This window comes from Boleophthalmus pectinirostris, unplaced genomic scaffold, assembly GCF_026225935.1.
Source record: "Boleophthalmus pectinirostris isolate CB_2022bp ecotype Guang Dong unplaced genomic scaffold, ASM2622593v1 HiC_scaffold_1, whole genome shotgun sequence".
NCBI classification, from domain to species: Eukaryota; Metazoa; Chordata; class Actinopteri; order Gobiiformes; family Gobiidae; genus Boleophthalmus; species Boleophthalmus pectinirostris.
In genome coordinates, this window is record NW_026570970.1 from 23,674,705 (window position 1) to 23,697,545 (window position 22,841).

Here is a 22,841-nt window from a genome sequence, read left to right on the forward strand (position 1 = left end):
TGCATACCAAAGAGAATGCCCAAGGTGCCAGACAGATAGATGGTCACAGCAAAGGACAGAAGGGTACACAAAGGCTATTAGACCTGACTCATATGGCTGCCACGCTGTCACTCAAGATGGAATGGCCTCTCTCTCTCTCTCTTTCTCACCCCTCCCTCCAGTGTGCCCGGTGTCTCTCGACCACTCGCCCTCTCCCACACAGGACTCAGGCTCAGGAGATGGATGGGCTCATGTAGAGGCAGCTAGATGACTGGACTGATAGGATAGATGAATGGGGCAGACTGGGAGACAGGGCTACATACAACACATGAGTAATAACAATAAAGTCAATAGCCCTTTAGTTTAGCGACAGCACTGTCTGGAACCATCATCCTTTCACTTTCATGTAATTACATATACAGTCAGTCAGTGGTGGAAGAAGATTACTCAAGTAAAGGGAGAAGTATCACATAGAAAAAATCTACTTAAGTAAAAGCATTAAACTAGTTGTAGAAGTTTTTTTCTTTATTTTTTTTTTGAGATTTAATGAAGCTTCAAATGTGTTGATTTTGATAAAGATCTTGGCCGAACTTTTCTTAATAGAAATAATTGAATTGACAGCCTTTTACTTTTCAGTCATATTTAGTAGTCTAGTGGAGTAGAAATGTAGTGAAGTAAAACACAAAAAAGTACTTAAATACTTAAATATAATATACTTAATATGTATACTTAAGTACAGTACTTTAATATTTTGACTTTTTTACGTCCACCACTGGTGCCAATGAAAGCAATCATAAGGCCTAACTATCTCCTGTGTGATTGCATTGCAGTAGTACAGAATATTGTAAAATATTTCTTATTGATAAGTTCACATTTGTGTTATGAGCAACATTTAGAATTAGTTTGGTTATCACTCTTTTCTTTTTCAACTTTATAGAGACTGGTGTTAAGTCAACTACCATGGAAATATTTTGCCTGTAATATTAAGGCAAAACATATGGCATGTTTTTATTGCTCAGAAATATCTTGAAAAATCTGCATTTTTAATATGACCAGGGTTGCCTCTACACAGATCTGACCTGTAACTTGGCCTGGGGGCAACATTACCTTGTCTTATTGGTGATAAATAAGTAAAATGTAATACTGTGAAACATTGTAGACATGGTCAGTAATAATCTTCATGGAAATTAGCTGGTTTCAGACCCTCTACCAGAAAAGTTATACAGTGCACCTTTAAGTTTTACTATTATTATTGTTTCTTCAGTAATAAATACAAGAATTATATAAAGATGAAATAGTCTTCAAACAAACCAACCATACTTTTACCAACTTTGTTTCACTTTCCTGCATCATACCTGCACATTTTCTGAGCAGCTCTCACACAGACATATACAGGATATGTGTATCTGTTTTTCCTGTTTAATGTTGGGGTTCTGCCCTGTATTCCCTCTGCATGGCTCATTACAGATCAGGTTCACCTCTGATTTCATATTTATTTCCCCGAGGAACAGTGTACACCAACACACATCTCAACGCATCATCTCTCCTCCATCTCTCTGGCTCTCACAGGCATATGCATGCTAACCCTGTGAGGCTTCTAGGATTTAGCTTAAAGTAAGGAGATATGGCTTTATCACAGCACTAGTCACTGATATGAAAATGTTGAGAATTTTAATAAGAAACATGTATAATTCAAAATTAAACATGCTGCATATAAGAGGTTTGGAATGCTAGAGTAGTGTTGTCAACTTGATTTTGATACTAAGAGACTAACAATGTGATACTGATTTCAATACCACAATTAAGGAACCACTCACCCATCATACACCAGTGTATGCAGACACTGGGGGTGAGGTATGTTAAGTGTCTTGCTCAAGGATACAATGATATCTCTGGGATTTGACCACTCAACCAATGATGTTTGTGTCAAGAGCAGGTTTCAAACTGCCAATCTTTGGATCAATGGCCAAACACTCCAACTGAGCCACTGCCGTTTTCTATCTTCATGGAGACCAAACCCGACCAAGTTACAGGTCAGATCTGTATTTTTGAGTGTATAAAACCACCTGTAAACACATAAATGTTAGGTGGAACTGTTTAATATCATACTGTGGAACATTCCAGGCAGAACAGAGACATATCCATGGAAACAAGCAGAAGACGGACCCTGGGCCAAAAAATCACATAGTGCACTTTCAATTAAATTTTCAACATAAAATTACCATTTTATCATTACCATGTATGTAAAGGAAAGGTCAGCTGTTGTCTTAGTTATGTTTTCTTCAGTAGTCATACTCATGTTTAATTGAGTATTATAGATTTAGTCTTGATAAGTATCTGTTTTACATTATACTATAGTATAATATATACAGTTTTATATGAAAGCAAGCTGTTTTGTTCTCTTAATTAGACTTAGTGACATAAAATGTCACATAAAATAGTACTTTAATACTACATACACGTACATTCCAATGTACAGCTTCCATAAAGACTCTTCACATTGAGGGTTGTACCCACCGAGGAGCAGGTGGGTCAGTGCAACAACAGCTTGGATAGTGATGCTTTGCAGTCATCAAGATTCCCTGGGGGTGTGATGCTAATGGTAGGCACTGCTCTGTCAGAATCTCTGTTACTCACATTAGACTTTAATCTGATCTTTATTTTTGAACACAATCTGACCAGAAAGTGCTGACTGACCACAGGCTCCTGAAAATGTACATTTTGTATTTTTTCTTGAGTTTTCAGAGTACCTTAAAACTTTCTTGGCAGTGTTTGCTAATGTGTGCCTTGTGTCCCCATGGTAACTGCTGAATATTCAACCATGGAGATGCATGTAGAACATGATGTCACTGCAAAGTATCAGTGCTAACAGGATCTTGATGGCCTGTCTTGGTGCATTGGTGGGGTTCTTTCTCCAATATGGCACCCTGTGATTGCCCTGTTACTATGCCTGTAATTACAACTATCATCATTATTATCATTTCTCTATTACAGTTTATTACTCGAGACCTGAAAGAGGAGGCCATAATGGTGCAAGTGGCAGTGATTCCATTGATTTATGGATGTTACAGCCTTGTTGCATGGATCTCTCCTGGAGCACTGTGGGTCCTTGAGTTTGTGAATCTTCTGATGCTGTGATGGTGTGTTCACGTGGTGAGAATACAAGGACAGTGTTATGAAGCAGGTGCTGACCTCAGTGACACCTCACCTCTGTTGTCAATGATTTAGCATGTGAGTTTATTTATAACCAGAAAGCCTGTGATATTGATTGTTTTTCAGATTCTGATGATCTCACACACTCCCAAATAGGGGGAAAAGTTGTCTCCATTGACTACACTGTGTTTTGCTATGGTTTTTCCAAAAGGTTAATTCCGAAATGTTGACCCTAATAATTTGTTTTGACTAGACTCAAGATTTATTTATTTTATTTTTTTATTTATTTATTTTATTTATTTATTTATTTCGGTCACAGGTATATTTTGCCATTAATTCATAAACAGTCATATTTAACATATACAGACCGAAAAGGTGCAGGCTGAAGCTTAAGCTTATTATGCCTACCCTTTATTCCTTTGTCAGAGCGTCATCTTGACATCAGTTCATCTTCATAAGTACAGCAGGAAGAAACAAGCTAATCAGTAACAGAACAACAAAGTACTACAGCACAAACTAAGTCTCATATTTCATGTATCTGTCCACTCACTGTATTACAACATAAATCAGCCTTTTTAAATTATTATTTCAGCTACCCCCTTTCTGTTTTCAATATTATTGGCCTATGGAACTGTGGGATGGCATCTTAAGGCCACCACTGGGTGGTATAGGCAAATGCTGAGAGCACAATGAGTTATAGGGAACAGTGAGTGGTATACTGTTATCTTGAATGCCCAAATAAAAGTAGAAGTAAGCTCTTAATGAATAGTTTTGACTGAATAAATGTACTCTTCACTTCTCAGGCTTTAAGTCCAGTTTTTATTTGACCACAGTGCAGAGACATTGGCAGGTTCTATTTCTGGACCAAGTGAGGCCTTTGTGTGCCACTAAGTAAATGATAAAAGAATACATAAATTTAATAGGCAGGCATTACATTTTATGATTGCAAACAGACTAAAGTAATGTAATTATGCACATGAACAAGGCAGCAGTTATATTGGCATGTTGTGCTCCATCATTATACAGATTTAGTACAATAAATGCCATTAAAACTCCCTTCTGTTTTGTTTTGCAGTATAGTGAGTATCGATTGACAAGTCTAAATTTGCACAAGTGCAAAGACATTTACGAAAATCCTTTAATAAGGCACTCAACACCAAGTAGGGGTGTAACTCCAGGGAGAAAGCAATCACATCCGAGTGAATGAAACATGTTATTAAAGTCCTAATGATCCTAACCTCTGCAATTTTCAGCACGGTGCAATTAGCAGTAAAATCTTATGGGCCGCAGACTGAGCATAGTTCAACTTCCTTGGTCAGTGGAGACAGTCTTGTATGAGTGGTTATTACAAGCTTCTGCATCATATGAAATCATGAATATGTTTAATATGGCAGCAGACTACATGTGTACATAGTGACCTTTTTGATTGGCCCTGTCTTGTTAAGTTAAAAGGTGCTTTAAGTAACTTTTCTGGCATCTGTTACGCTCTCAACTTGCCTCCGTGAAAAATTTCTGAATGTTCCACGGTATGGCATTAAACTTATTAAATGTATTCAAATTCTGATGTTTTTGTTACTAAAAAATCATTGGAAAACTTGCACTATTACTGTGATTGAGGTTGTTTTTCCACAGATCTGACCTTACATCTGGAGAAAGACCTTGTGATGTCACCTATGGTGACTCTGTGGATGTGAACAGGATTATTGCCATATTGTGGAACATTCTTAGCAAAACAAGAACAATTTCATATGTGCCACTGGTCAGAGTCAAGGCAAAACAAGAAAAAACACTACAAAAGTATAAACATGTCTAAATACCAAAGATACACAAGACTTGATAGAGACATAGATATCCCCACACCTGCATATAAATGTAACTCTTATCTGAAAACTATATTATCCAGCTATTTGTTTATATTTCCTCTCTTCTTGTTTCTTTGACTTGGCGCCCCTGAGAATGCATACCTTTTTTGTGCAGGTTCTTTATCTGAAAAAAATGAATATTTAAAAAGCCTGTCGCTCTTTCAAACTCTCCCCAGACGCCTCCTGGAAGCCGTCGCAGCTCAAGGTTGTTCAGGAGTGTCATCATTATCAACTGACGAAATGAAACCAAACTATTCAAAAAATGATACAAAACCTCCTTGCACCCATTTGTCCCGATCAGGGCGTCACATTTGGCTTTGTTAAATGTGTTATCACAGACCAGACAGGACCCACCCATTACAATGTAGCTTTTTATGGGACAATATTCAAGCAAGTTTTGAGACTCCCAGGACTCAGAGTAGAAAGCCTGAAAATATTGATAGCTATATATGTCCCTCTGTCTCTCTGAGGCTCACCCCATACAATGCAATCCAACTTTATTTCTAATGCACTTTAAAAGCAGTGCAGTTGACCAAAGTGCAGTACGCAACAATAATTATAAAAGGCAATGAAATAGACACTGCAAAAACAGACACATAAAAACACACAAGACACTAAAAAGGCAACATACAGACTAGTATGGTCAAGGGAGCAGCATCTAGGCTTCACTGGGATGAATAAGAACCATCAAATGTATATATAAATGCACATAGCTAACACGCTGGCCATCTTATTTCAAATAGGAAGTGAGCATGGACACACTTCTGCCTCCATCAACTCTGGCCTCAATTTACTTTGTATTGAAAAAACGTCATCCCTCTCTCCATAAGTGCTGCTGTCAGGCTCATCAGTTTGGTCTTAAAATGTTCGTATTGGCCTGCTCTATATGATCCTGGTGTTTTTATTGCACTATATGTCCGTAAATCAGTTCCTGTTCCTAATGTAGAACTCTGCTCCAAATTTTTCTCTATAACAACTAACCTTGGTGAGCTTCATTTGACTGGAGCCAAACACTATGGGTAACATTACTCTCCCTTAGTCCACTTCTTTATACAGTCTATGGTAACAAAGGAGATGATCTAGGGATGCTATGGAAAGTTCTTTTCAAGCATTGCACATTGTATTAAGGTAGCACGAAACTAGTATATCACAGCTGAATCTTGTCAAATCTCATGAAATTATTTAAGTAACTTACTTTGCAAGCAACAAAATATCTTGTTTTATTTTGTATACGATGTTGAAACACTCTCATATTTAGTATTTATCATCTTTTACAACATGTTCTGAAGTACATATGATTCTTTTATTAGCACTTTTATTTTTGAGTAAATTTTCTATTAGACATTTTGCTGAAATTGTTCATTTAGTTTTACACAGGTATTATGGCAATTTACACTGTCTATGTATGGAAATTTGTCCACTGCATTTGACGCATTCTTCAAGGCTGGGAGATAATCATAACACATTACTTTGGCGGAACATGGTCCAGTGAAACTTGCACACAGTGAAACAGTGAAACTCTCAGTGAAACTGTTTAGTTTTGCCTACTGTTGGCCTTCCCTTAAAACCAAATCCATCCTTTAGAACCCTGCAATTCCACTTACAGTGCTCCAGACATTTTGCCTTCTCGTCTCCAAAGATAATCATCATTGCACGTTCTAACTATGATGTTTCCGAATACAATTATTTCTTAAATAAATTCCATTCTTTAACAAATATTAAAGATTGCTGAAATGGACAGAAATCAGTTTCAGCATTGTCTTATACATGATCTTATCACTAGATCAATCATAGATGGCGCTGATGCCTCCAATATGGCAGCCCGTGATTGCCCTGCTATCCCTCTAATTACAACCATCATCATTATTATCATTTCTCTATTACAGTTCATTACTCGAAGCCTGAAAGAGGAGCCATAATGGTGTAAGTGGCAGTTTTTCTGTCCATTGATTGGTGGACTGTCCAGCTTTGTTGCGTTTAAATCTCTCCTCTGAATCACATACAATGAGCACTGAAAAGGCCTATTATATCCACATATCCAAGTCCAAAATCAATGGGATCTTTTCAAGGGCTTCAGCTTCCTTTTCCACATTCAAATTCTATAGAATATTAATAATTTGTTTCAAATTGTTAATTGTTACAGCAACAACTCTGATTTTTCTACTTTCTGAAACTCATGGATATGTGATTATATACAGAGATATTTTGGTTTTACATCCAAGAGACAGTCGCGTGAAAAAATAGAAAAGTAAAAAATACAGGAAGTAGTGCTGAGATGCAAAATGGAGTCCCTTTATCTATCTCATCAGTAAACACATACACAAAAACATTGTGTTGTATGTTGTGTTGTCATTTTTAAAACAGAAATACTAGAAATATATTGCAAAAATAATATGCAATATGCCACCTGTAGAGTACCAAAAGTTGTTTTCTCAATTTAAAATTGCCAAATTTCTGCACTTATTTGCCCCATAGTGTGAATAACATTAGATGTTAGATCGAACAACATTTAGAGCTTTCTCATTTGTGTGTATTGGAGCTCCCCCTTAACAAACATCCTGGGGCTATCCTCTCTCGCTCCCTCATCCAGGCGTTCACACAGACGGCTCTGCCTACACCACGGTCCCCTGTCTACAGATAGAGATATTAAACCTTACCAGCCTTACTCAGCTGCTGACTCATAACTCCAAATGTTAGCAGTGTGCCAGGCGAGGGGCTGCTCCAATACGATTAAAAATACTCTTAGGTTTGTCGTACCAGCTTCTGGCTCAACATCAATTCTCCACAGAAATGACAAGTTTTCACAAGACATCTCAGACAGAGTCTGTGATAAGCATGCAATCTGAAGAATGATTTGGCTTTTCAAAGGGGCGCAAAAGGGATAGTTTTTACAATGGGCCATGATTAGAAATTGTATTTAGTTTTTTTTTTGTTCGTTGATGTTTTTTATATTTTGATTAATTGCTATAGCAACTGTCCTACTTTTTCTTCTTTCTTTCATTACAAATATCCAAAAAGAAAATGCACAAATTATGAAACTTACAATGAAGTCAAACTAAAACCACTGAATGCTGTATTGCCATTTTAAATCAATACTATAAATATGCAGTATGACGAAGGTCACAGAGGTTTGATGCTCTGCATTTGGATAATCACTTGAATAGCGTCAGTGAGACCAGTTTCCCTCTTCACGCTGGTTCTATATTCTCTCTGTTCCCGTGTTTTCCTATAGGAGTGTTCACATCTGCAACTGTATATCTTTATGAGCAGACATTACTCACTCTGTCTCTGCCTCATTAAAACAAACACAGACAACATTCAGTGTGACTCACCTAAATGTTTACATGCCATTTCTAGTTATAATTGGCAAATTAATTTAATTTCAGAATACATTTGTATAATCATACCCTTTTTAGCCACCTTTCTGAAAATGTGCTCAGTCACTTTTGTTTGTTTTAAGGCTGCAAATAATTGTCAGTGATCATAAGGTTTTATGTAAAGCATTTTCTGTGTAAAGCTTCACAGTGTTAGTGGCTTCTAGGGATTTTTTTACAAACAGTGTCCATGTCATACAATATGTATAAAGCTGCATTTTAGTAAGGTATAATGATGACTAAAGGTCATTTGAAATTTATGTCTCCAGTCTTTCGGTTTCAAAATACATAAATCCTTCTTTGACACTACCTAAAGTGTTGCTATAAAAAGTGATACATCCAATAAATTCATTAGATTTCTGGTGCCATTGTATTTTGTGACCACTTCTAAACGACCGAACAATAGAGATAAATTGTACTTTGAATGCTTTGCCAAATGCATTAACATATCCATCTGGTGTCTCACTCCTCCACCTCTCACCCCTCTGGCCTCTCTGCTCCTGTCAGGGACTGGCCCGGGACAAGGTCATGTTGTTGGCGTATGTTGTAGATCTGCCACCTGATCCCAAAGGTGCCTGCAGGCCGGGTGCTGGCAGGGTGACATAATGGAAACCAGGATGGGTGCCACAATCTGGGTCACACTTTTAGATCTGTAAAATCAAGTACATCTGTCGCCTCCAGTGATCTGAATCAGTTTATGACTATGATTTGTTTGAGACAGAGTTGCATAAGACATAATATCACCCAAAAGATAGCATCAAAAGAACTGCTTGCATAAATACATTATTGCATTTGCATGGAATGAACTTTGAATGAAGACTATTTTGTCTTCATCAGCGCTTTTCTGTTATGGTGCATAAATGGCCTTTTGACTGGGTACAAAAAGACTATTACCCTTTCATTCATTTTGCTGTGTGAAGCTAAAATTTCACAATTTCTGCATTTCAAGAAAGCTAAAAATTTGAAAATATCTGCATATATATCTGCTTGCCATTGTTGCTGTGTGTTTTAGGTTAAAGCTTGCTACACTATGTTGCCGTTATTTTGATTTATGAGTTATTACTTGTGTTGATGTAGTTTTCCTGTTTCCTGATTGATAAGTACACAATGGGGTTGTCAAAAGTATTGAAAATGAGATTGAAACAGTGTTGAAAATCAGATTGAAAACTAGTATTGAAACTGGATACGCATTGATACTAAAGCCCCCTTCACAGAACAGAAATGAATCTTTCCTAAATATCTTTAGAATGATCTTGAGCTGTATCGAAACCAGTATAAGACCACATAGCCTAGTATACGCCAATGGACCACTGTGAAACATACCTGAACGACTAAAAGATTACACAAATATCAGGCCACATGGAAATATAAAAGAAAGTCCTATGTTTTAATGTTGAAAATCACTTTCTTTTGTCTAAAGAAAACCTAATTTTTGCTATCAGCAGAATCTGTATTGAGTATTGAGTCTATTCCTTAGTACTGAAGTCAAGTTTGAAATTTTAGTATTGTGACAACACTAGTACACAGGACATATTATTGAATCTCCAAAAGAATATTAATAATCTAAGACAGAAGAGAGCAACATTACAGCATTAACATTTAAAACGTAATATCTTAATTCACAGTGCAGCAAGTGAGTTATGGCATTTGCTCTTGTGTAAATGCTAGGAGAAAGTGAGTAAGGTTACCCAGGGATTTCCTGAGTAAGAATAGTGTGACTTTTATTCGATTGTGAATGGAGCTAAAATAGAGCAGTGTGCTCCAAATCTCCTCTTCACAGTGACCCATATTCAGTGAAGGATGCACTACTACCAGCCTAAATACACCTTTTAAATGCACTTTTTTATAATTAAACTGTCACATTTACTTTGTGTGAAACAGGTCTTAAATGGCCCATATATTTTCTGATCTGTTATTATATTTTTCCCCATCAGAAACATATACTTGGAGTTATGTTTTGTTTCATTTTCAAATGTTTAACACACAAAAGTTCTTTTCTCAAATGGAAAACTCTGTTCTATCTTGTGATGTCATCTGGTAATACAGGAAGTGCTCTGCTGTGTTTTTAAGTTCCATACACCTTCACTAGAATCATTTGGATAATTTTAGCCCTGGAATTGCCAATCTCTACTGACCAAAATGTAAACTATAGTTTTGAACATGAAAACTACTGCATCATGACATCACAAGGTGGAACAGAGCATTTTGAACTTAGATATAGACTGATAATAAAGGGTTACTCAACATGCATAAATGAGACAAAACACAACTCGGGTGTGTTTTTAAGGAGGTAACAACATGCTAACACGGGTTAAAGCTTAAACAGTTAATTTTGCACAATGTAGCACCTTTAATGACAAGAACTGGATTACCACAATGAGAGGAAATATATTACATGCTACACTAATTTTGTTTCCTGCGTGGGCAGCAACATTGCTAAGAATAAGGCAAATTCCAATCCAGATGTTAGAGCATTTTTTATTTAGCTTCTTTTGTTTTTGGTCTATAGTCCAAGATCAGTATTTGGCCATGGACAATGTAGTTTGAGTGGTACTATCTGGACATGTAAACAACATGTCTTTCAGCTGAATTCTGTTCCTCTGCATATTTATACGTATGTTATGTCAGCAAAACACAGCCTTACTATCCTTATACCTCAGGCCAGAAATCTGAAACATCATGGCAACAGTACACTGGATCTTCCTTTCTACTAGACAGGCCACATCCAAATATATCATTATATTACTACTGTGTGTAAATCCTATTAACTGATATTTTTGTTACAACCCAGTAAATTCCATTTTTAAATGTGAAAGGAGGTAACTTGTATCTGTCTTCCTCTAAAGCAGCTAAAATATCTAGACTTCTTCACTTGCCGTGTGTGTCTCTCCCCTTGCATATCTCCTTGCAGCCTCATTGTTCTGTAAGCTATTCTAACTTTGCCTTGGAGAGTTTTCCCTCCCTCTTCTGTAGGTGGGGAGGTCAAATGGACCACTTCATGCATTAATTCATAAGAGCCAAGTGAACGAAGGGCTGCAAAAATATTAGCTCCACTGCCAGCTTTCCCCACCCAGCTCCAGATGTTCACGTTTCCATTTATGGTCACTACTTCCACTGTGCATTCATTAACCAAGTGCTTATGTAAATCTGTATTGAGTTTAGAAAAAGAAAATCCAATTTTGTCAGCTGGACAAAAGTTTTTAGAGTGACTCTAAAAACTTTGTCCAGAATAAAATTTTTGCTATGGATCATTACCTGAACGACTAATGGAAACACAAACATCATGTACTGAGCTTAAAGAGAACCTATTATGCAAAATCAACATTTTAGAGCATTTAACTTTGTTAACTATGTTTTCCCTTCTCATTTACCTTCTTGAAGTTATATTTAGTGTAATTTATGCATGTTTGAATAATCTTCTACTCCTGTATTCAAGACGTCATTGCTGTGCTCAAAGCTCATGTTCTCCATCACTGGTATACCCCCATTGCTCCATATTTACTTTGTACAAATGAAATAAATCTGCTATGCGATGTACAGGTAGCCATTGGGAGTGCTGACAACTTTGCGACTCTTTGATATCAGCTTCCTTTGAGCACTGCAGCTTTCTAGTGCAGAAGTCTGCAGACTTGTTTCTTTTATTAAATTATTTTAGATCAATATTTAAAATGTCCAAATTCTAACATAATGATCCACGAGTGTTGTAGATTACACCTATATAGCATGTTCAAGCACAGTATGTCTCCTTTAAAAATAAATTTCAAAAAGTAACAAATCTCTGTCTCACAAATAATAGAAACTCCTCGCCACAAGGTTCAAGGTTTACTTTACTTGTATCCAAAAGTAGATTTGCTTTGCAGTGGATCAGACATGGTATTCCCTTCATATGTCATACACCCAATACAAAATGTTACAAATTATATGATCATAAAAAGATGAAGTGCTCAAATGATGTTCAGAGTTCCACTGGTCAGGGCAAGAAAATTTCCCCAAGTTTGGACATGTTGCTTTAAATGGTCACAACTTTTAAGGAGAAAATAAAAATAAAATGTTGTACGAGATGAGAGGGCAATTATTTTCAAGTGTTCAGAAACAAGATTGTGCTAAGTGTGTTTTGGCAGCATAGTTGATGGATGTGATGTCCAAACTGAAGGCAGACATGACCATAAATAAATAAATAAAAAAGCATTTCTTCAGAGGGCAATAAATCTTAGACTACACTTTGAAGTTCAACAAACAAACAAACAAACAAAAAAAAGCCACATGTGCTTGCAGCCTTTAAAAAGTATTTTGTAAAGTAAGAATTAATGGAGTAAATAAGTTGAAAAGTGCATAGTAAGTCAATAAAAACATGTCAACAACATTTCCAGTGCATTCAGAGGTGTAATTTATGGACAGTATTTAGTTGTAAGTACTCCCATTTGCCTGAAAGTCCCTTTATCAACTCCGTGTTCTTTGGCAAATGCTGCTATTATTGCGGCTTCTCCTTATTAAAAGTGGATAGAGGTATTGAATGTGTCAGCTGAAAATACGAGTTTGTTGCCAAGTGATTCATTATATCATTCTTATGACCTGCTGACTCAAATCCATAATAAAGACTCCTCAAGCCATTCAGTAAATGGTCAGGAAGATGAACTCGGTAGACAAAGTACAAAGAAAGTGTTATAAAAAGTACTTCACCTGTTAAAGTCAAAATAATAAAATTTCTACATGAGATTTTAACCTTAAAGAAGACATAATGCATTTTCCTCTGTACTTTGTATTTGTTCATTGTAAATTGCCTTATTTATCTAAAATGGCTTGACAATACAAACTGACTTGCTGTTCGAAATTGCACAAATGCTAAACCCCACATTTTTAGAGTGTCATTTCACTGTTTCAAGCAGTGGATTTGCATTTACTTGTTAATATTGTTGAAAAATGTCTACATGACAATTTTGATCCTACACTTATGACCTGGAGTCTGATTTTGTTTTAATAAATAGGGGGTAGGTGAAAAGTGATTTTTTTTTTGAGCCTCAAACTTGGGACAATGCAGGATTACTCAACCATGCATGTATCAATCAAAATCAGTCTCTGGGTAAGCATGAATGTTAGAATATTAAAGCTCATAAAAGTTCATTTTAAGCAATTTTACACAAGGGCCCAAATTACATTATTTTGTTTCAGTCACACATGTTTAACACACAAACAGAAAACACTCTGTTCCACCTTGTGATATCATATTTTAATACAGGAATTGCTCCACTGTTTTTTTTTTTTAACTCCATACACCTTCACTAGAAACATTTTGATATTTTCAACCTGTGAATTGCCAATCTCTACTAACTCCTAACTTGAAAACTACTACTTTGTAACATCACAAGCATTTTGTTCTTTGTAGATGTAGACCCGGGGTCCCCCACCTTTTTCCTCCTGTGAGTTACTTTTTTTTAAACAAAAATGCTAGAGCTACTAATTTAGTGGTTGCCAGAAATTTTGTGAATACAAGAGCCATGGTAAGGTGAAGATGAGGTACAGTTAGATATCTTTGAAACATAATCCATTATTCAGTTACCAGTGTACAAAATCAGACATCAAAATTATACATTTACAATGGAAATAGGCATTTAATCAATCAAATTTGAGTTATTCAGTGCAATATGTATAATTCAGAAATCCTTTGGCGAGCTACTTTCAAGGGGGTGGAGAGCTACTGGTAGCTCCCGAGCTGCAGGTTGGAGACCCCTGATGTAGACAGACTAATAATAAAGAATTACTCAAACATGTGGGAGTGTAACAAAACACAACTCCAGGTATGTTTTTGAAGAGGTAACGGCATTCTTCCATGGTGACATAGTGTATAAGACCTTTAAAGATCTACTATGTAACTTCTGGTAGAGTGTCTGCTTGTCGCCATGGTGATGTTATTTCTTTCGTTATAATATTCTAGAGTACGGCACTTATACTTGGTCATTTTAGTTAACATCTGCTTTACCGTGTGTATTACTGCACCTCTCCCTTCGTGTCTCTGTGTATTCAGCGCTAGGTTTGTGCTGTCTGGCGTTTAACATTGATCACAGAGAATAAATGTACCCGGACAGGGCTTTCCCTCACGGAGCGCTAACCCACTCCTCGCAAAGACAAATCGCTCCCATTCACCCTGCCCCTGATGTCATTTCCTAAATTCAGTCTGACACAAGAGCGTACAATGAAATGAAAGCCCACCACTTTCATCATTATTGTATTATGGCTTCCCCTCCTCCTCTCTCCCACAACGCTTCGCTTGGTTTCAGCTCATTCCTAAAACAGTGAATCACCTTGGCGTTCCCACCGGCTCCTTTTTTTATATCCACTACATACATTAAACATGCGCTATGTCAAGCAGATGCCGCGCTAGTGTCACGAAAGCCCACCAATGAGAGCGCCATTATTCACCATAGATAACAGAAAATAGTCTGCATAAACAACCTGTGCCCCACTCAAACCCTGGCAGCTCGCTTTGAGAAACCGATTCTGGTGTAAAATAAAATGAAAGGGAAAAGTCCAGAGTAACGAAGGAGGAGTCAGTGTTCAGAACAGAATAACTCCCATTGACTGTAATTACACTCGGCCTTGCTTTCTATTGGATACACATTACACCTCACTGCTTACTTCCCTAATGAAAAATTAAATATGAAAATCCTTATAGATGTCTACCTGTGACTAAATTTGTCTATTCAAATCTTAAAGTTAGACTATGTAACTTTCTCAATGGAGGTCCCATTAGCTGGCTGATAAAATCAAGAACAATTAATGCAAGATAGACAGATTTACTACTTATTAAAATCTTCCAGGCAGAGAAATAACATCTACATAGAGACAAGTGGCGGACCCCCTAAAAGAAAAATTGCATAGTGCACCTCTAATGTTGAAGTATAGATAAGCAGTGTACTGAAATGGCATAGGGCCGCTCAAAATATGGTATCATACAGTATATATTTTTTTTATTGTAGCAGACCAAGTGAAAATTTCTGAACAGCATCATGCATTTGATTATGTGATTACTGATTAATTTATTTCGGTCACAGGTACTGTATTTTCTGACATTATTCCACAGTCATGTTTAACATACACAGATTGAAAAGATGTAGGCTGAAGCTGGAGCTTATTATGCCTACACTTTTTTTGTTTATCAGAGCATCATCTTGACACCAATTCATATTCTTAAATACAGCAAGAGGAAACAAACAGTAACAGTACAATAAAGTACTAAAGCACAAACTAAGGCCCTGTCCACACAAGTACGTATTCGAGTCATTTTTGTTGTGGATGCAGTGTTCGTCCACAATAATCCAATGGAAAACTGCTCCAGAGACAAAACGATCTGGTGCCGCCAGCTCCCACGAATTCATTTAAGTACGGATCTGATCCGCCTGACAGCGCTGATACGCTGATGTAGGTCTATGCGCCGCAAATTAATTCACTGCCAAAACGCCAAGAAGCTAGAATATATGTCCATTCATATATACGGTCTGTGTGTATGACCTGTAGATGTCTAATCTCTGAAAAGTTTAACATGAATCATCTCCAACGCGATAGAAGCACAGAACAGACTCACTACTGGCAGGCACCCCTCTGTCACAGAAAGAACACACACATTCCACTGAGTGCTGTCCTTTAGTCTGACAGAAGCTGAACCTCATCAACGCACAGTAGCGAGCTGTTTTTTGAGTGCTTAGTTTATGCAAATTAACCATGCGTTTTTTAAGTTTCATTTCTGTAAAACATAAACAAATATGCTCAGAGCTGTGTGGATAGGAAACGACATGTCTGGTCGCAGATCTTGTCCGATACGGTGATACAGTGATATGGTGATACAGTGATTTGTTTCAGTGTAAACGTAGTCTAAGTGTCATAATTCATGTATCTGCCCAGAGTTAAACATTTAAACTTCTTTATAAAATGGAAGAGAGTGGTGCACAAAGTATTGATGGCAATAATGTTAGCAATGGGCCTCTAGTTTATGTATATTGTTACTTTAATCAAGGTATTGGAAATGGAATAGTTTCCTACTTTAGACTGCATGTGTAAGTGGAGTAGCGTTCTGTCCTAGTTTAGCTGCTTAAATCCTGCTTTGGTCCTGCTTTGGTCCTGATTGAGTCCTGGATTAAACCTGTTGACAATACCGTCATAAATCTGTGCATTTTCCCAGCTTCACCCCACACCGCTTCCATCTCCGGCAGCTCCCCTCTGACCACCACAACCACGTTTACTGCAATTACAGGAGCTGTTCTCATCGGGTCCACTCGGGAGGTCTGTAAATTAGCTCAAACAAGTAGAAAAAAAAAGTTTATTTGCGACTCACAATTCCATCTCCTCCCCATCTCAATCTCATGCTGGCATATTAACGTTCAGCAGTTGCCAAGTCATCCATTTTCCTTCCACTGCTTAATTGTCTTGAAAATTGAGGAGATTACCAGCCTCGATATATGTACAAATAAGAATCTGTCACTAAACTGGCAGAGTCCATGCATCAAGCGCACAGAGATTTGGATTTAACAGAGCCCCACAGTCATTTAGTGCGTGGCCATTAGCACATTAGCAAATCACACATGAGCACTGTTGGCAAGTAGCATTCATATTGTTCCATTATGCTTTTAGTGCTGCTTTTTGCATGTCAATGAAGCCTATAAAACCAAATCTGATACCAGTGCCACTTGTTGGTTTGCATTGGTTTGATGGTTTGGACAGCTTCCTGTTTAAATAAGATGTCTTGACCATATGTTTTGAATTGTGAATTGGTATGGCAGCGGTAATCATTTTATGTCATGATCTAATCGTTTTCATGTCAACAGCTACAACAGCTTTTGTTCAAGAGAGATTGGTCATTCCAGGACTGAAATTATCTAAATGATCCTAGTGAAGGTTTATGGAGTTTAAAAACACAGTGGAGTACTTCCTATATTACCACATGACATCACAATGTGGAACAGAGTGTTTTCAGTTTGAGAGAAGAATTTAGGCTGTGTTCAGACTGCTGGGCTTAACACTTCATTCAGATTTTTTTTTTAATGAAATCCAATTTTTTTGCAATGTTGTTCACATTTCCAATGAAATGCGAGTTGTATGTGATCTCCAGTGTGAACTTTAAACGCCACAACAGTGTCCTGCATGCGCATTGGTGGACATGACGACGTCACACACACAAAGAGCATGCTCAGTGTTTACGGAACTCGCCTAAAAATGGACACTGGCGTTGAGCACCTGGAGATTTTAAAGTTGCTGTCATACCGGAGTCAGAACATGTAGACCTTATTTGTTTTAAGGAGGACAAGCAGAAGGAGAAGGATGAGGTTTTTGGCCATGGCGTTTTGTGGGGCGGTGGTGGAGTGCCTACTTGATGAATGCGACCTGGCCATTCAGACTGAAGTCGCATGTCAAAAGCTCGGATATGTATCGGAGCACATATCCAAGTGGCCTGGGTCGCATTTGGAAAAATCAGATCTGTGTCGCTCGGACTGTCATTAAAAGATCAGATACAGGTCATATGGGGTGAAAAAATTTGATTTGGGTCACTTCAGGCTGCAGTCTGAACATAGCCTTAGTCTAAATATGCAGGGTTTGTGTGTTAAACATGTGTGAATGAAACAAAACACAACTCTGTGTTTGTGATGAGGAAACAACATTATAACATAGATTAGGAAATATTGTAATGTAGGTCTTTTAATTGCTGTGGCAACTGTGCTAATTTCCCGTCACTCTAAAACCCATGGTCATATAAGAATGTCCATGCTAGGGCAAATTTTATAGCTTGACCCGGTGAATATTGACACATTATGGGTACTCCTTGCACAACTGCACTTCCAATGTTCTGTATTTCTTCCTGTACTGATATCTGCTCAAATTTCTTTTTAATTTTGAGACTAGTTTTACTATTAGTACTGTGAAGTATTGACAAATCTCCTGCTTATTCACCACAGACAGATATGTTTTAATGATAGAACGGGACCCTCACACATAACAGCCTTTTGAACAGAGAAACTAAAAACCCTGTGTAGCCTCCTCTCGACCTCAGAGTGAATGAATGTGCAGACCTGAGCAAGGCCGTGTGACTGTGAATGAGGGGAGGCTAAATGAGGAAAGACGAACATCTCTGCCTGCTTTTGGAGGTTGTTCCACACAAGTGCAGTTATTTTCACTTGAGAATTACTAGGTTAGAATGAGACAATTCTCACAAGAAAAGACACAAGATTTTTACAGATTTTTTTATTTATTTTATTTAATATTTTGGTGTCATTATAGCACTGCTTCTCAAAACTAACTGTCTTATCATGACATGTAACTCAAAATATATTTCCTCATCTTGTAGCGAGATCTTGTATCTCCCATTTCTAAGAATTACATATACAAAAATTTATATATATTCAGTGGTGAAATGTAGCATTGTAAAAATTGTAAAGTACTACACTGAGGTACAAAGAAAAGAAGAGCACTTTACATTTAAAGTGGATACTTTTACTTCTTCATTTGAGAGCAGGTATTTGTGCTTCCTACTGCACTTAATTTTTCAAGTAGACTGTTTTTTTTTTGGGGGGGGGGTTGTTTGTTTGTTTTTTGTTTGGGTTTGAGACCTGCTGCTTAATATGTTCATAGTTTGAACAAACAAAAGCTACCAAAAAACAAACAAACAATTTTGAGCAATATTCAGCACAAATTTGAAGCATTATTAGACCTTAAAATCTGTGCGCAAAACTTTTACTTTTTACTATTTAAGTACATTTTTAAACAGGTACATTAATACTTAGTACTTAAGTAGATTTGTTTATGTGATACTTTTACTTTCTTTACTCCAGTATCTGTATTTCTACTATCAAAATTGAATACTTCTTCCAGCACTGATTACATGTTTCCCTTTTATATCTGGTTATATCTGCTGGTTTATGTTGAGAGTTTAGTGGAGATGAGGCAAGAGAGAGAGGAAGAGAGACAGAGAGAGGGTAAAAGGGGGGTACGCAGGTGTGTTCAGATTCCACATGTTCTCCTTTGGGAACCAGCCAAATGAGGCAGTGTGATTATAGCCTTAGCGATGTAATCTCACCTCTTAGGCAGCCCCCGCTACACCCCCTCCACCTCCTCCTCCCATATCGCCTCCCCCCTTCTCCTCTGCGCACTCCTCCGTTCATTTCAGCCCATTCCAGATAAATCCAATTTGCTCTGGCTTCACAGAAGACCTTGTTTTCATGTTCTGTTGCTACTTCAAACTCAGTGCCTCCTGTTATTGCTCATCTCTTTTTAGCTGTCTCGGTTTTTCATTGGGTTCACCGTGAATAGGTCCATGCGCAATGAGGACACCAGACATGTGCGTAACTCAAGAGGCAGCCAGTCAGTTCACTTGCCAACCAGTGGTTTTGTTTTTCATTTCAGTATGCATTCAGTTAAATTAAAGTGATTTTTATTTGAAACTGTTTTGTATTATCTGTCATTATAAGCTCAACTTATGTAACACATTTGCTTAGTTTGCTTTGTGCATCACCCCACGATTCTGATGGTAGGAGAAATTGGATCATTTTGCTGTAAACGAGGTTCTAAATCACGGATACAAAGCATTTTTACTGTTTTGAAGGTTTGCTTTTGAATGCAAGAATTTTCCATCACAAATTGCTACATGTCTCATTGTGCAATCTAAGGAAATGTCTGAAAAATAAAAGCCACCTAATTATCTCCATAGAGCAAGTAAATTACAGGTATTTTTAGTGCTCAAAAATACCTTGCATTCTCATTGTCAGTGCAGGTGCCTCTTCACAGATCTGACCCATAACTTGGCTTTGAAGCGTCACTTTTGTTTCTTGCCAATAGATACATTTGAAGCCATACTGTTGAAAATTCCAGGCAAAACAAAGACATCTACATGAAAACAAGCAGTTGGTGCACCCTCCACCACAAAAGTTACACAGTGCACCTTTAATTAAAGCTTAGGTTCTCAAGACAGTTATCATGTTCTTTGTACAAACAGACTTGTGTTTCAGAAAATTGTAAGAATCGGGTGAGATCGGAGCAGATTATATTTTTCTTATTCTGTTTTCAATAGAACTGTGCCTGTGGGTTAACCCTAATGAACTTCTCTATTTTTACTTCACTGAGCATTTCGTAATAAACCAGGATTTTCCACGCTCAAATAGGTGATTGATGGCATACTGCACTATAAAAATAACACTGTAGTGATAATGATGATGAGACAAATAATTATAATGATCTAATGGGGTGATTAGAGCAGTTGGCAGTAGTGCTTGTGAAGACTGTCATGCAGAAACATGAGCTTACCCGTATCCTTCACAATGGAGATTATATAAGTGGTAACATATGTATCTAGGTTATTTTAGCAATGTCTTTTCCAAGCATGAGATGAAATTTATTAGTATTACTTAAAAATAATCAGATCTGGATTGTTTTTTGGATAGGATTTCCGTATTATCAGTTTATACGTATCATATTGTGGGGTCTAAAATCTGCATACACTCTCATGGGACAAAAATCAGGTCCGCATGATCAAATTTTTTTTTTATTAGATCAGCAACATAATTTAAAGGGCCAATATGATATGTAATGTTGTTTCCTCATCACAAAAATACCTGGAGTTTTGTTTTGTTTCATTCACTTGAAACAAAACACAACTCCAGGTATGTTTTGGTAACAACATTATAACATGGCTTAATATCAGACCTGTGTGAGTTTTAATTATTTATTTCTGTTCTGTATATGATTGTCAGTGGTAAATTTAATAATAAATAGAAAGTAGTCACATGCTCTTTAGGGAATTAATGACACTGTCATGTTGCTTTGTGTTATTGCCAATATAAGGTGTTGTACTGTGTGTTATAGGGGATGATGTACCTGGAGGAGCGCAGGTTGGTCCACAGAGATCTCGCTGCCAGGAACGTGTTGGTGAAGACCCCGAACCACATCAAGATCACAGACTTTGGCCTGGCGCGCCTGCTCGATGTCAATGAGAAGGAGTACAACGCGGATGGGGGCAAGGTAAACACTGCCAACTGCTAACCCTGCACCGTTCATGAGGCCAATACAGATGCACTTCAGACTATATTAAAACCCATCTCCCCTTGGACTTTGCTCACATCAGAAATAACCTCTAATCTAAATACCAAATCTCTGTTCTTTCAAACCAATTATAGTGAAATATTTAAATCTTGTTATTATTAAGACAATGTTTCATGTTATTTTCATCAACAGCCTCTAGGCAAACCCTCCGTTACACTCATATAAAAACTTTTATTCAAGAAAAATGTATCACAACTTACTAAAACATTAAAGAAGACCTATTGTGCTTGTGTCTGCTATAGTGTTATAATCATAAACTGTATATATAAATGGACATAACATAGCAAAGGGGCACTGCCAGCTCCTTCTAACCCTATCTCCAGTTGACTTACATTGGAATACTGTCTCCACTCTCTGTAACTGCTGGAGTGAGCCTCGTCATTTTGCTCTTAAAATGTTCGTATTAATCCGCTCTACGTGATTCTGGGGTTTTAATTTTCTTATTTAGTCCTGATATGGACATTGGCTCTAAAATCGTCCCTGTAGCTTCATTTCACTGGAACGGAACGCTATGGGTGATGTCACACTCGCTTAATCCACTTCTTTGTGCAATCTTTGTTAGTAATCCATGACACCCGTGGATCATAATTTGGGTGTTTTAAAGTCCAATGTTCATCTAAAATGACTTACTAAAGGAAAACAAGTCTGTGTTAGGAAACTGCAGTGCCCAGTAGGAGCTGATGTTGCCGTAAACTTGCTGTAACCAATTAAAATTTTTAGGGTAGTTTAGTTAAAAATGCATGGTACATTGTCTATTTAGGACTATTGAAAACCGCAAAGGCCAAGAAACTCCCCCACATTGTTTATCATTAAAGAGAAGAGTTGCAGATGTTTTTTCATTTGTACCAAAATTACTGTGCAAAACTGCTGAATCCTGCTCCCAGAAAACAAGATTTGGTCAGAAAAATTCCATCTTGAATGTAAGTAATTAAAGATTGTTCAGACATGCACGACTCACTCCAAAGACAACTGTGGGTGAGTAAATGGTGAGAGGAAAAAACTTTAACATGGTTAAAACTTTAAAATGTCTCTAACCATCTACTACTAATCACATATGTAGATGCAAACCACATTTTTCAGTTTTGAGTATTTGTTTAAACTAACTAAATTAGTACGTCCTTTTTTGTTTGCATCTCACTAATGATACCCAAACATGAGTGTTATTTGCATGATATGAAAGCAGAGACTAAGCCTCATCATTTTGACCCTGTGGGAGGGACTGGGTCCATCAGTAAACCCGACTAAACGCGTTCTCTGGGCTCCTCTTCTGCTCTATTGGACCGTTATATTTACTTTGGGGGACGAAGCTCTCAGAACAATATAAATGAAGTAAACAAATCTGTCCTTGGGAGTCTCTGGCCTCTCTTAATCTTTATCCATCCTTTGTATTGGTTTT

General features: G+C 37.3%; 1 protein-coding gene across 1 annotated transcript in view; it reads left to right on the forward strand.

Moving 5' to 3' along the window:
• LOC110156208 (receptor tyrosine-protein kinase erbB-4-like) overlaps positions 1-22,841 on the forward strand; it is a 259,988-nt gene that overhangs the window by 229,079 nt on the left and 8,068 nt on the right. Inside the window, exon 22 of the mRNA XM_055148800.1 lies at positions 21,209-21,364. Within this exon, the coding sequence (XP_055004775.1) occupies positions 21,209-21,364 (156 nt within the window). The remainder of the gene's footprint in view (positions 1-21,208; positions 21,365-22,841) is intronic.